The 15,756-nt window shown below is 38.3% G+C and overlaps 2 protein-coding genes across 2 annotated transcripts; one reads left to right on the top strand and one right to left on the bottom strand.

Moving 5' to 3' along the window:
• Positions 1–3,007: 3,007 nt before the first annotated feature.
• On the bottom strand, positions 3,008–3,868 carry LOC132915758 (uncharacterized). The gene has a single exon (XM_060975567.1). It carries the CDS (start codon positions 3,866–3,868, stop codon positions 3,008–3,010), a length of 861 nt encoding a protein of 286 aa, XP_060831550.1.
• Positions 3,869–3,993: 125 nt separating this feature from the next.
• Positions 3,994–15,533, top strand: LOC132915757 (uncharacterized). Its single transcript, XM_060975566.1, has 4 exons — positions 3,994–4,016; positions 4,978–5,652; positions 13,214–13,809; positions 15,481–15,533. Exons 1-4 carry the CDS (start codon positions 3,994–3,996, stop codon positions 15,531–15,533), a joined length of 1,347 nt encoding a protein of 448 aa, XP_060831549.1.
• The last annotated feature ends 223 nt before the right edge of the window (positions 15,534–15,756 follow it).

The following is a 15,756-nucleotide window of genomic DNA, read 5'->3' as shown; positions in this document are numbered from 1 at the left end:
TAAGTTTCAATTCCAACGAAGCAAGAGTCTAATCCTTTTCCTTCATGCAAGCGAGAAAACGGGAATCCAAAACTAATGTAAAATAATGCCTAACATAATGCTAATGTCATGTACTATATCGTTACTGAAACTTTTATGCTTCCTGTATAGATAATTGTTTTATTACAAATATTAATAATAACTATTAATTAAATAGATATATATGTAGCAATGAGTACTATAGGTTTTATATATGAAGTATTAGATCGAACGAAATATGAAACATACACGGCATAGTACTCATTATAACATTTATAGCAAAACAATCGTCTACTCAGATTTCATTTTTTCAATTTATAAAAATATGAATTTATACAAACATCTGCACTCTACTTATCATTACTTCCACAACAACGTTCTCGCTCTAAAGTTCAGATTTTTGTATGAAACTGCGGTTAAACGTGACACCCACAGTTTTCTTGCATTCTAATAAAATAGCACTTACTATAGTCTAGCTGGTAAACAAACGTGACAAACGTGTAATCGACAAAGAATCATTTACAAGGTCGTTTCTCTATTTACCCTTTTACTACGTGCATTGTTTACGACATGAAAACGCGGCACACTTACAATTACACACTAGGACTATTATTATTCTGACTGCCAGTCATTTGGCTGATCCGTTTCCCATTCTTATCCACCATTCTCCGCTCGCCTTACACTCTCCCTCGTAAGTACTTTCTACCTGCATCGATCGTGAGTGAACCGCGCATTCATACACTAATTTCCTTCTTTCGTCCTGTCAGACTGTGTGAGAAACGAGAATGCACGTGTTTCAAATATTCATGTCTCGATGAAAAATATCCATGAGACTTGACATTAATTCAGATCTATTTTCAAAAATAATATTATAATTAGTTCTTTATTGATTATTCGACAAATTACCACGATTCTGCTTACCGTCCTCTTGTTCTAACGCAATCTAATAGGATAATAGTAAACTAATAGTAAAAGGGTAAACATAGTAACACGTTATGTACATAATAATAATATAAAACAATGATACGAATTCCTTAAAAGACATATCGGTCAATTCCATACATGGAAAAATGCGAAATAGTAACGATCTTACAAATACTACTTTCTAAATTTAATCTGAAATTTACTATTATTTGTGTCGTATTGTTGTGTCTATTTTTATGGGTGCAATACATTTAATCAAAACGCACTAGAAACTAATACCGGTGTATTGTGTAAAGTTTGTTTCAATCAATGGTAATCGTGTTCTCTCCTTTTTTATCAGGAGGGAGGCGTCCATATTTGTGTTGGTCCGCTAGGAGGGGACCACATCCCTTGTGTTCCGTTTTCCTAGTCTTGTCGCTCGAGCTGGGGCGGCGGCGGTGCCATCCCCCCTGTTGCGCCTGGGTATCCTTTGTCGCTCCACTCTTGCTGGGTCGCGTTTCCTTTTCCTTTCTCTCTCCGCCCGCTCTTTTGCTAGCATCACTTGCTCACAGAAGGAGCGGACGGCGGTGTATTCCTGGTGCCCTCTCAACATGGCCTTCACGATCGCTTCTCGGGCTACGCTCTCGCCGATGTCGAGTTGCAAGACGCGGTGCTGGTCTGCCCATGCCGGGCATCGCTCCCACGTGTGTTGTACCGTATCCTCCTCTTCCTCGCATTGGTGACATATGGAGGTCACCTCCCGCCGGATCCGTAGTAGGTACTCACCGAACACTCCGTGACCTGTGAGCATCTGTGTCATACGGAATGTCAGCGGTACCCCGCCTTGTTCTCTCCATGTTTCCCAGTTGGGGAGCACGGCGCGAACAGCCCGGTGTTGCCGTGTAGTGTCTTCCTCGACCAGTTGAGAGCGCCATCGCTCCCATGTCTCCCGTTTGGCTTCTTCCCGTGCACTCGACGGTGGTCTGTTGTCGGGTGGTGGCGTCGTTGCGCGCCCGTCCAGGCGTGAGATCTTCCTTTTGTCGTATACCCTTCGAAGTGCGAGGGCTTGCAGCTCGAAGGGGGGGACGCGGCCAGCACGGTCGCCGTCGCGTATGACACCGTCCTGTAGCTTCTTGCTGTGCGGATGGCGGTCGTCCTTTGTAGCCTCCTTAGTAGTAGCCGGCTGCGCCGGCTCTCCATCATGTCTTCGGCCCACACTGGGGCTCCGTAGAGTACTCGGGATTTTACGACTCCCTCGTACAGTCGGCGAACGCCCACTCCCGCTCCACCCACGTTCGGCAGTAGGCCGCATAGGGCGTTGGCCGCGGCAGTCACCCTTGGGACCAGTTGTTCAATGTGCGGCTCGAAGGTCCACTGGCTGTCGATGATGAGACCCAGGTACCTCATCTGGTGTCCCACCGGCACTTCCTCTCCGTTGATATTGATGGACAGTCCGGTTGGTGGTGGTTCTCTTCGTCGCCGGTCGAAGAACCCCAGGGCTTCCGATTTGGTTGGTGACACGCTCAGTCCGAGTCTCCTGATAGCGTTCACGGTTCAAGTACACGGTCGTAAGCGGTGTTCCAGAAGATTGGGCCTAGTACTGACCCCTGCGGTACACCGCACTCGACCGGTTTCCTCGTTTCCCCATCCTTGGTGTTGTATATGATCCACCTGTCGCAGAGGTATGCCCTAATAACCCTTACGAGGTACTCCGGTATCTCGTAGTAGTTCAGGGCTTCTAAGATTCTTGCCCATGGGATGGAGTTGAAGGCGTTAGTTATGTCTAGTGAGACCGCTATCGCCACTCCTTCCTGGGAGACCATATCCTCCACCTTAGAGCATACCCGTCTCACCGCGTCCACTGTCGAGCGTCCTCGGCGGAACCCGTACTGGCTGTCGTGCCACCCAGGCTCTCGTCGCTCCATATGAGCCTCTAGACGCGCTGCAATTATCCTTTCCAGGAGCTTGCCCACCTCGTCCAGCAGGCATATCGGCCTGTATGCGGACGGCGAATCTAGCGGACGACCCTCCTTTCGTAGCAGGACCAGTCTCGCTGTTCGCCATGCCCGTGGGTACATGCCGTCCTTCAGGCATCTATCAAATAGTGTCGCAGGCGGGGAGCCATTATATTTACCGTCTCTGCCCATACTCGGCCTGGGATTCCGTCCGGGCCTGGTGCCACGTCGCGGGCTGCTGTCCTCTTCGTCGCTTCTAATAGCTCTTCCTCGGTGACATGCAGCTCCTCACTCCACTCCGTTGTCGTCGTTGCCACTTCGTCGTTATCGTTGGGTGTGGTGGAGGGGAGGGACGTTTCTGGCTGCCCTGCACTGTCGTCCTGTCTGGGGAACAAGGTCCCAACGACCTTGTCCAATAGCATCGGATCCATGTTTGTTGTTATCGGGGGAGCCGAGGTACGCAGTTTGTGCGTCACTACTTTATACGGCCGCCCCCATGGGTCAGACTCGACCGCGTCCACGAGTTCCGTCCAGGACCGCGCTTTGGCCATCTTAATCTCCCGTTGGACGGTACGTCTTGCCTCCCTGTATTTCTCGTATGTGTGGGAGATCTCTTCCTCGTCGCGAGTTTGTCTGCGACGCTGTGCCTGTGCGAATCTTCTGCGGGCTCTGTTGCAGCTCTCTCGCAACTCCGCGATCTCTGGTGTCCACCAGTAGACTCCTTTGTTCAAATGTCCACTGCTCGGGTTGGAGCGCGGCATCGAGGCATTGCACGCCGCGTTCATGTATTTACGGAGGTCTTTCGCTTCCTCGTCGATACTACTGGTTGCGCTCGTGCATTGGGCGTCCCAGCTCCAGGCCGAGACGATGGCTGCCGCCTGTAGCATCTGTTTGTTCCTCTCCTTCAGGCGCCATCTGGGTGGCGTTGGGCCGGGGTGGTTCGTTCCTCTTCGAGGGCTGTTGGTGTCCCCCCTGTCGATGGCCAGTTCCATCCTTATGTAGAGGGGATTGTTGGATTCTGACTCTGGAGTAAGAAAATTTTCTACCGCATGGAGTTTCCATGGACTTGGTTTGGCTTTTTAATTATTTCTTGGAATAACAGAGCTTCAAATTAATGATGTATCTTCTCTTGATTCATCGGTGAGTAGCGGTACTGCCTAGTATATGTTACAATTTCGTTTGTTATATAAATCGAATGGTACATTCTTCATTCGTTATACCTTACAACTTCCGCAAGTAATAATTTCCTTTATTATTCGGAATTACAATGATGTTCCAAGAGGACAACTTTGGTAGGACAAGTATCTGTAGATACAGTAATATAATCTCAATTTGACCCACCAAAATTGTATCTGTAGATACAGTAATATAATATCTGCCATAATACATTGCCGAATATTAATTGTCATTTACTATATGCATATTATTGGGCTTTTATTAAAACGTTTCGTCAGTGGCTTGCCTGGACAAACATTGAATCTTTGAAAAGTAACTAAGCAGGAACGTTTAAATCTTTCTGATTGAAACGTTATATTTATGTAAAAATAAATTCCCTCTACGATCGATAAATAGCAAATAAAAGTAATAAACAAAAAATAAAATTGTATTTGTAAATAACAATTAATCTCGTTACATTAATACACGTTGTCTTTCGACTTGTTCAAACAACAAATAATTCGTTTCCGCTTCTTATTTAAACTGTCCGAAAATTTATTCGATAATATCCAACATTACTCTCAACCAAACAAATCCTGTTTGAAATATTCTTGAATCAATAAATAATTCAAGAATATAATTGGCTTTATAGATTAAAATGAACTATTCTCTATATACAAGAATAGTATCTCGCACATCATCATGATCCAATATACTTTTCTTCCTTAGTTTCTCTTTAGTTATTGTTGTTGGAAATACTCGCAGGACATATGGAAGCAATTATCACTTGTAGTTTATGATTCGCACGGTCAATTTTTATGAAATCCATTAGGCGAATAGAGGGTGATTAAAAACTGGAAACGATAGAAGATTTCAGACATTGTAGACATTTCCCATCATCGTCTCCGCTTATTATAAGTATTTTCGATAGGATAATTGAATTTAGCTGTGAAGCTCCTGTACTGCAATACCCGGATTTTGAAAAAACATTCACATTAATAACAGACGCAAGTAACGAAGGATTAGGAGCAATACTCTCCCAAGACGGACATCCATGCTATTACATATCCCGAACCTTGAACCCTCCTGAGAAAAACTATTCCACAACCGAAAAAGAGTTATTGGCGATAGTATGGTCGATCAAAAGACTGAGACAATATTTACTTGGTAGAAAATTTAAGATTCAAAGTGATCGTCAAGCTTTGAAATGGCTAAAAAATGTTAAGGATCCCTCATCGAGACTCATGCGATGGCGTTTGAGACTCGAGGAGTATGATTATGAAATAGAATACAAAAAGGGAAGGGAAAACACAGCTGCAGATGCTCTGTCCCGACTGTATCTTATCACCAATGACAAAGTTCAATCCGATTTAGAAAACCCGAACTATTACGACGAATGTGTCGACTGGAAAACAAACATCACCCCAGCTCCAATAACTCAAAAGACTAACAGACCACACTTTAAACAAATTACAAAGACCGAATTAGGAGACTTCAACCAACAGCACTGGTTGCATCAATTAACAAAACACTTTATTAACCAGACTGGACACTTGCATATAGGGATAAATGACAATAGCTTTAGCACACTAGAAAAAATGAACATTCAACTCATGTCAAGGTTTCTAACGACTAGATTCCCTCAAATTAAATTGGTATTTGGACAAGATCCGCCGGTAGACTACGATAACGAACAAAAACAAACTATCATAATTTTACTATCAGTATTTTTTAATTTTTATATCTTTATATCTTTTATATTTCTGTATTTATGTATTCTTAAACGTTTTCTATAATTCTATATTCAAATAAAGTATTCAAGTATAAAAAGAAGGATACGAATAGGAATGGCAACGCATGCAACAGTACGTGAATGTTACGCGTGCACCAGATAACCAGGGGAGATTGTATAGGAATCGGGAGTTCGTTGGACAAAGAGAACGTTTTTTAGAACTACGTTATTTTTATGTAAACTATATACCAAAGAATTCCAAAAAAGAAATAAATAAAATCGGGTAACTGATTAGTTACCCGAAGAAAAATAGGAAAACATCTGCTAAAGGAAATGGCGCAATCAACCTGCGAACCCAAGGTTGCGACGATTGGCGTTAATAGTTGGGCGTTAACAGATTGGCGCTAACAGCATGACATAAACAATTTCAAATTGGAGTTCAACCGCTAACCGCGACGAGTCCACGGTGATTTTTACTCCTTTCTATACGCAGGCGGCACGTTACAAATAGAGATCTCACTCCGCTGGTCTGATGTTTTTAATTATATTTTTAATACAGCGCTTATCGCATTGAGAGCAGCATCATGGCCATTTGTAAGCATTCGTTGGTAAAGGCATGCAGTACATCATTTAAATCCGTCATAATAAAAAGGAGAACGCATGATTACATACATTTCGTAATAAAGATAATAAAAAGAGACTCACCATACCAACATAAGAGAAGATTTATAATGATTTACCTTACAGGAGAATAGGTTTATTTGAATAACACGAAATCCATGCACAAGGTTTTGGAGATCCAGAGACTTTGAAGACCCTAAAAAATTAAAGCAAGTTAGATGAATGCAAAAATTAAAATTTAAACGTGATCATGTTATAAGAGTATCGTATTGAATTATATATTTAATGTAAACAATTAAGTTAAAATGTTACAATATTTTGTCATTATTTGTTTGAATTTCATCAAATGCTTTTAAATAAGAAAATTTTGATAAAAACAAGTAACTTACAGAGTTAAAATAAAAAATTGTATTATCTTTATAGCGTAATTTATTGATAGGTTATAAATGAATTTATAGCCATAATATTCAGAATTTTGCAAAATATTCTCAAGATATATCTTCTTCCACTTGCTAAAACTTTCTAATGGATTGTTATCTAACATACATGATTAAAGCACACTCTTCTGTTAATCATTGATCGATCAAATTGATCCAGTTCTTAAAATCTTAACGAATTCCATAATCAATGTTTCACAATATATAGAAAAAAATAATTTTGAAGCGATCTGATCTATATAAAAAAAGAACATTCTCGAGTTTAACATTGCAATGTTGTAATATTTTTACATTTATAAAAGAAACGTTGACATATTTAAACAAAATAAACCATCAGCGCTTCATATATTTTGGATTATTAAAATATAATTTTGTTTGATACAATTCTTGGAGGGTCAAAAGTTTTTAAAATTAATCAAAGTGATGTGTATTATTGTACATTTAATAATAACAATAAGTATATATATATATATATATATATATATATATATATATATATCGGAGATGAAAGGACACCGGGCCCCCCCCCGTTGGAATTATTTGGAAAAGCCTCAATACTGTAGCATCTACGAAATAACCCAGACACAGTCATTCGAAACTTGAGACAATGAGCTTAGGCTCGAGGCGACAACCGGTCGCCGAGCGTAGCCACGGTCACGGGATAAACATTCCACCTAACAGAGATATAAAGTAACATAGCTTTCCTTTAAAGAATTGGCAGTACAGACACTTGACAATAAGACATTCCAACAGCCCCGCAGCTCGCCACACACAGACCCCATTCTTTGGGCCAGATGATCGCCAGATGCCGATGCATCGTTTACAGTTTATGTTCAGATAACCTGAGGAACCGTTACAAATCTTAGGACTTAGTTAACTAAAGTCCTTCAGATTGACAAACAGTCTTTATTCTATCAGCCTGTAAATCTGTCACCTATTGCGGGAAGTTATGGGAAAGCCTGATTTGGTCACGTACGACGTTGCCTGCTAGGAACTCTCTCTCTAGGGCGGCTAGCATCCTTTTCTAACCGCCAACATAGAAATTGACCAATTAACAGCAGCGCCTATTTCCCTCACCCTCCGAGTGGAGGCTTTCTTTGACGAATCCGATGATCTCGTGCCCTTAGGCACACCCCGTCATAGTTTTCCTCTGCAGCGTCGTCGCGACGGAAAGTCATTCTTTTCTGGCAATCCGATTAGCTAAGAGTCAATCAAGCGTTCCTAGTATCACGAGTAGTAAGTTGAGTCCGACTTAGACTTTGAAGCAAAGTATATTCGTTATCCCGTTGACCGTGGATTCGCTATATCGAACCTAGGGCCATTGTCATTAGCGTTCAGCTACCGCGTCCGATTGTCAATCTTGTATCAGCCATACTTGTGTAATAAACATCTGTGCGACAACCATGAACAACACTGGTGAAGACTCATTAAACGCTCCTAACGCCAACCCGACATATATATATTGTGTATATTAAAGTACAATGTGTGGAATACAATGTGAGCTGGTCCAGATCCGCACGCTAGCAGTGTTACCCAAAGACTGAAAAACCTTGAAGCCAAAACTAAAGACCAGATGTAGAGTTTTCTTAGATGTGGCGACCACTTCAACAGGTCGTAAATACATATTTCTCCTTCTTATTTATTAGAGACAACGCCATTCGAACAATCGAAGCTCCGAACCGATCTCATTCGAGCATTCACTTAACCCCGATGCAGCTCGTTCAAAAGACTGAAAACTTTCCAAAAGATGGAAATGTTAGAGAACGGAGCATCATAAACTTATTGATTAGTCACGAAGAAGGCGATAGCAACTTTGTAAACGATATCAAACAATCGTTTGATCCAGTATAAGCATACGTTACTGAAGCAACAAGCTGCAGATTGTTCAAAGCATTCCACGACGCAATGTGTTGTACACGTGTCGGACGATCGATTCCATGGAAATTGCACTTGACTGTCGAGTGCAAATTACATGATACCACTTACAAATTAGCGCGCTTAAACCGCATCGCGACATTGATACGGTGTCTACTATCGTGGAATTAAGTTAATTAGGCTATTCGGCCGAAGGTCCAATACGATCGAAAGCTAATTGCTCCAATGTAGAAGCAGCTATTTTTTCCTCCTTCTTCTAATCTTCTTGGGAGAATGAGAAAAAAAAATCGCAGCGACTTAATAAACGATATCGATTTGAGTCTTACGTTGAATTAAAGAGAGGAAGGAAGAAAGTTGTACATAGGCAGATTCAGAAAAACATTCGGACGCTTATTCCATATTATATTACAACATAAGGTATCTTTTATATTGTACGTGTCACAGAGAATATCTTTTTCATTACCGGTGTTACGAGTAGAGCATCTTCGTAGGCAAACGAAATTCTAGTTGCAAAGAGTTAAATAACAAATAAATGTCATATTTAAATCGTAGTTAAATTTCTCTGTTTATATCGCTGAAATAATTAACCTCGTGCCAACTGTATGTTTTAATTATCGTGCAATGCTAGCCACACGAGATTAATTTGATGTGCGGTATTGCAGCTTCAGATATGCTAAATAGTACTATATCATTTTGGTAAATCGTTTGGACGTAGCTTTTCAAATGAATTTAGGAGAGAATTTAGTTAACTAGATTTTACACGTTTTTATGACATTGACATCAGCCGCTACATTGAATATAGGAATACATAATAAAGATATAGTATATAAATAATAATAAAGAAGTATTAAATGTTAAATAATATATAAAATGTATAATTTAAGAGTTTGTTATAATACTCGTTGAAGCGAGCAAAAGATGGAACCAATCTGAAGAGAGAATTAAATATTTTGATACAGAATATAACAATTTGTTTTCACCTCTGTAAACTGTCGTTCGATGTGTCTTCCTTTCATTTCAATGTGCTGTAGCATAAAGTAAAGTTACTACATTATTTATCGATAACGTACAGATTAAAATCCTTAAAGGTTTTCATCCCAAAGAGATCCAACGGGACAACTTAATTTAAAATACCGAAGGTCCGATTTAAATGTTATTGTATACTACTTAAATGTGATGATATGTCTTATCGAAGCAAATGTCCGGATACTTTCGTGCGAATACATATATACGTAAAATTATTTGTGTAAATTTTAATACGTTGGTGTTGTATAATACATCGTTATATTTCATACATATAAGACGAGATAACTCGGACTATGAAGGAAATAGTTGATCCATTAGAATTTTGTATTCATACATAATAGCGGTGCAAAATATGAAAAAGTTAAAAGAATTTATTATGTTAACTTATTATGATCACCATTCATCATCATTATTACCATTACCAATATCATCACCAGCATTAAACTGATCACAAATCGTATTTATGAATTTTGCAACAATTAATAGAAGACGAATTAACGAGACAGCGTATAATAACAAATACGCGTATAATAACAAATATTTTCGTACAAATTATAAATAATTTTATGCTCGATTAAATCAATACTGACAAAATTTATGCTGCTCATATTTGTTGGTATATTATTAAATTTTTGCATGAATCTTATATTTAATTTCAACAAACAGTACACTAAATAGATATAATTCAGTAATTGAAATAAATGGCAAATTACGATAACCAATCCTATATATATATATACTACATATATACTATATATATACTATATACTATATATATATACTATATACATACTATATATACTATATATATACTATATGCTATATACTATATATATATATAAATATACTATATACTGTACATATACTATATATATACTATATACTATACATATACTATATGTATATACTATATTTTATATATGTACTATATATATACTATATATATACTATATACTATATATATATTATATATACATAATTAAATGATAATATGTAAAATACCGAGGTGGATCAATAAACGTATTGTTAAATCCGATGAGCTTTAGTTAAGTTAATTTTTCAGTAACATTCTTACTACATCTTATGATACTTTTCGCAAAAATTCATTGCATCAACAGCTTCCTTTATTTACACAAAAATGTATAGAGAATGTAAAAAATAAAGTCTTAATATGTTAATTAATTTGCTAATTACAAAGAGGCGACTCAAGTAAAATATGTACTTTGGAAAAGAAACGGAAGCTAAGCTGCAGATGTTTGCACAAAATGCCTTCGTTTTTCTAAATGAAGCATCAACGAACTTGCAAATGTAAACGTTTTAATCAAGATACAAGAAATATAAGTATCCGAATTTAAAACTGAAGATAAAAGACAATAATGAGCAACCGTGCGCTTGTATTTCTCAACTGTTATCTTAGAATATTTAGTAAAACTGCGAATTATTTAAAAAGAAATAAACATTTTTTCATACAAAATGAAGATAGTAAGCAATAATATAAATTTAAAAATGAAAATGATAAATGGTAATACGAATTAAAAATAAGTAACTATATATGCGTTTATTCTTCGTTACTAGCATTTCATAATATTCAATAAAACTGTGTATTATTTTGAAAGTTCGAAACAGAAAAAACTTTCTTCCATACAAAATGACTTAATAATAAAGTTATACTTTGCATTGCAACTCTTCCGTCACACAAAATCGCTTCATAGAATTTTTCCTCTTTGCTAAAAGAATTATGAAAATTTCCTTTATCGTGTTTTCCTACTTTTCAATCACATTTTGTAAGATTATAACCTTTTCACCCTTCCTTTATTACGTGCTTCCATCATCTATGGTTTAAAATAATATTAAATCAACAATATCTACCTCCACGTTTCAAATGAGTTCTGAAACATTAAGTGACATTTTTTATGGAAGAGTAATTTCAAAATTCAATAATAATTTGTCAATCGACTTTACATTAAAACTACCTTTCCATTTCATATCAGAATTAAATGCACGTTTCTATTGATTTCTTGAACATTTAAAAAGTATTACTAACATTAACTATATGCAAACTAATAATATTAACAAAGACAAATTAATATAGATAACTAAACCAATCTTATTCGTTTCCCACAAAACATTTATCAACTCTCAAAAGGCTTTATATCTTCGAATCGCTTACTTCAACTACTTCGCATAAAGATCACAAAAACGTGATAAGACCATCTTTGTAGGTTTTCTGACATTCGTAAATTCATCGGAGTTTATAACCAAGAATTTCTCTGATCTTTTAAACATTTTGGACTTCGTCAAAGACGCTACAATCACCATAGGCAACACAACAAAAGAAGGAAGAAGAAAAGAAGAAAAAAGGAAAACTGCAGTTCGTAACCAGCTATGTATTTGCCGGACAGACTTTCAAGGCCACGAAAGCTCGACTTTGAAACCGCCATCCATTCGAATAGCCGACGAATCACGAGATAATGAAGAAATTTAATCAAGACTTGTGGCTGGCAAGAATCTTCTGACGCAGTGTGCAATAGCTACGAGTTACTCACGCTTGCACGACGATATATTTTGGAATATTAAAATTTACCCCGTCGATTAGGCCAAACTCGACAGAGAAATTCCTCTGTCTTTCTAATGCGATACGCTTTATCCTATCTGAGACTCCTTTGGGACTTTTCCGCGGTCATTTTCGCCTAGATAACGAAGAGATATTCCTTGTAACCGGTTCCTAAGGAATATACTCGAAATTCTTGCTAATAAGTTTTTCATATATGCAATTCCGTAAGATGAAACGAATCGATTACGCTCAAGAGACAACGAAAGATGAGGAAATGGTAAATTTCATAGACTTTTTATAAATCGAGACGCGAACTTGCTATATTTCTTATATATAACTTGCTTCGCGGGGTTAACCAATCTGGGAAATAAGCGGCTCGTTTGCCGCATAAAAGCGCATGCAATGCTGTTAATTTACGTGTTAGGGAAGATCATAGGTAGACTGTATAAATACATATATACAATATCCAAAATAAAATACTCGAATGCTTATCCATTTTGATTTCTTGATTATGTGCATTATATTATAATTATATTATGTGTATCTATAATTTCTTTCAATGATCATCCGCTGTAATTTCTATCACCTACATATCAGTCGACTGCGAACCTCCGAGCCAAACGGACCTCTCAGCCCTAAAAAAAAAAAAAAGGGACAGCTGACCCAGACCCGAACAGTGCGCGCGCCAACTAGACAATCTTTCGCGTAGAGAAAGTCTAAGTGAAAAAAAAGAAAAAAGTGACAGAAAGTGGAAAATTGATTAGTGACACCATCGCTATAAATAGGAAAAAAAAAATAACAACAAAATAAATAAAAAAATAGGCGACATCGATAATGAAGCAGAAAGCAAAAAAACGGAACCCTCCGTAATCCCAACAAAAAAAACGAGTAAAAGAAAAGCAATCTCGCCAAAAACGGACAAAGAAAACAACATTAGCATAAGACTTTCCGCGCAAAAAACGCGGAAACTCAACCCACAACCAAAACTAGTGGGAAGGTCCAAAAGACTACCAGACAACCCGGAAAACACAGAAGAAGATCTCGTTCTAATCCAAGAAGAAAACAATACACAAGATCCCACCGCCAAAGAAAGCAAAACCATGAAAACTACAAGAAGCCCTCCCTCACCAGTGATACCAACAAAAAACAGATTTGAAGTGTTACAAACACAGGAAACCACCTTACCACAACAACAGATTCACACTCAAGCAACGTCAACAAAAGAATCAACAATACAAAATGCGATCGTGGAAGCCATAAGAAGGAAGAACAATGAAATGCGAATCAAAGCAAACAGGAGGACTACGTCCACAGTGGGAACACCACACACCCAAGAAAAATCAAACGACACACGAACAAACAGCCCCCTCGCCCCACCTAGGAGGCCGCCGACACCACAAAATCAACACACTCATCTGATCAAACCAAAAGAGCAACCCCCACCGACAAAGACACCGATGGAACAAGCACAACAGGAACAGCCCACCAACCACCCCACAGAGGAACAACAGGACGCCCCCTCACCCACAAAAGGTAACAGGCCCCCGCCAATCAACATAACGCATCAAGACCCAAAAGACACCATTGCTCTCTTACAAGACGCTCTCAAAATCAGAAACTTTCACATTAACAGAATACACGCGAACAAACACGCTCTATACCTACATAATCTAAACGACTACATTAAAGCAAAAGAATTACTGATAACAACAAACACAACGTTCTACACATACACACCAAAAGCACAAAAACAACACACGTTCCTATTAAAAGGACTAGACATTAACCTCACAGAGACAGAAATACTAGAAGACTTACAAGCATTAAAAATAGACGACATACAGTTTACGAAAGTATCGCGCTTCTCGACAAGAAAGTCAAGGGAAAGTAACAGACTGCTCCCAATATACATAGTACAGGTATCCCCCAATAGCAACGTCGTGAAATTACAAAAAATAAATAGACTAAGCTACTACAAAATAACGTGGGAAAAAATAAGAAAAAATGACATTACCCAATGCCACAAATGCCAACGATTAGGCCACACAGCACAAAACTGCAACCTAATCTACCGCTGTGTAAAATGCACCGAGCCCCATGGCCCAGGCGAGTGCAAAATAAAAAAAAGACGATTCAATCACAAAGGATAAAATATTCTGCGTCAACTGCAAAAGCTACGGACACCCCGCGTCATACAAAGGGTGCCCCAAAATCATAGAGCTGCGCCAAAAACTTTCAGAAAAAATTAAAAAAGACAAAGAAACAAAAATCAAACGACTAGACCAGATAAGCCGAAAATACACCCCAGAACTAAAGTTCTCGGACGCAGTGAAACAACAAGCAAGACCAAAGCAGGAAATCGAAAACCCCCCACACACAATAAACCCAAAACTAGATTCGCGGGCAAACCAAATCCCAATTACAACCGAGTTCATCCCTCAACAAATAATATTAAACGCTTTCGAAGATTTTAAAAAAAGTCTCATCCAAGCACTAAATCAACAACAAATACAACTCAACGAATTAAAAAATGCAATATCATCGCATGAAGACAGGTTCAACACCATCTTCAACTCCTTAGATATCGCAGTCGACAATTAGCCAAAACACACCAAACCAACAAACACAGCATAAAACATCCAAATTAGATTTAAAACACCTGAAAATAATTGCAATAAATGCAAACTCTCTAATCTCAAACCAAAAAAGATACAGTATGCTAACCCTAATAAACAAAGAAACCCCCGACATCGTACTCATCTCAGAAACAAAACTGAACAAAAGACACAAAGTATCCTTCAAAAACTACTCCATAATAAGACACGACAGACCAAACGCTATCCAAGGAGGAGGAACGGCAATCCTCATAAAAAACCCCCTGAAATTCAAAGAAATCCAAAACGACAAAATAACAAGTTTTAAAACCCTGGAGACGACAACCATAAAAATAAAAATAAACAAAAAGGAAAACTTACTCATCACCGCAGCCTACGCAACCTACGGAAACGAAAAAGAATTTAACGACGAATTCAATAACCTCTTCGAACTTTTACAGCTCGACAAACAAGAAAACTTCCACATAATAGCCGGCGACCTTAACGCAAAACACACAAGCTGGAAAAACCCACTAAACAATACGAGAGGAAACTTCATCAGAAACTGGCTAGACAATAAAAGCATACACTACAAAACAAACCTTTACAGCTCCGAGCTACCCTCCTACCCAAAAGGAGGCTCATACCTCGACATATGCCTAACAGATGCACGACTAAAAATCCAAAACTTACGACCAAATAACACGCTCAAAACCCTAGACTACGACAGCGACCATAAAGCCATACTCTTACAGATAAACAAAAACACATCCGACTACCTAACACTTGAAACACAAACCGAAACCCCCAAGTACAACTACAAAAAGACAAACTGGAAAAAATTCCAAAAACTACTCGAACAGAAATGCGACCTAAATATCTACAA

Source organism: Bombus pascuorum, unplaced genomic scaffold, assembly GCF_905332965.1.
Source record: "Bombus pascuorum unplaced genomic scaffold, iyBomPasc1.1, whole genome shotgun sequence".
Classification (NCBI taxonomy): domain Eukaryota; kingdom Metazoa; phylum Arthropoda; class Insecta; order Hymenoptera; family Apidae; genus Bombus; species Bombus pascuorum.
This window is presented reverse-complemented; position numbering and strand designations above follow the sequence as displayed.

Excerpts from the sequence above, each read along its gene's own strand:
- LOC132915758 (XM_060975567.1), bottom strand. The coding sequence starts at position 3,868 with ATGGAACTGGCCATCGACAGGGGGGACACCAACAGCCCTCGAAGAGGA.
- LOC132915757 (XM_060975566.1), top strand. The coding sequence starts at position 3,994 with ATGTATCTTCTCTTGATTCATCG. Across the intron at positions 4,017-4,977 it reads TATCTTCTCTTGATTCATCG|CTGTGAAGCTCCTGTACTGC; the intron begins GTGAGTAGCGGT and ends AATTGAATTTAG. Across the intron at positions 5,653-13,213 it reads AACATTCAACTCATGTCAAG|CATAAGACTTTCCGCGCAAA; the intron begins GTTTCTAACGAC and ends AAACAACATTAG.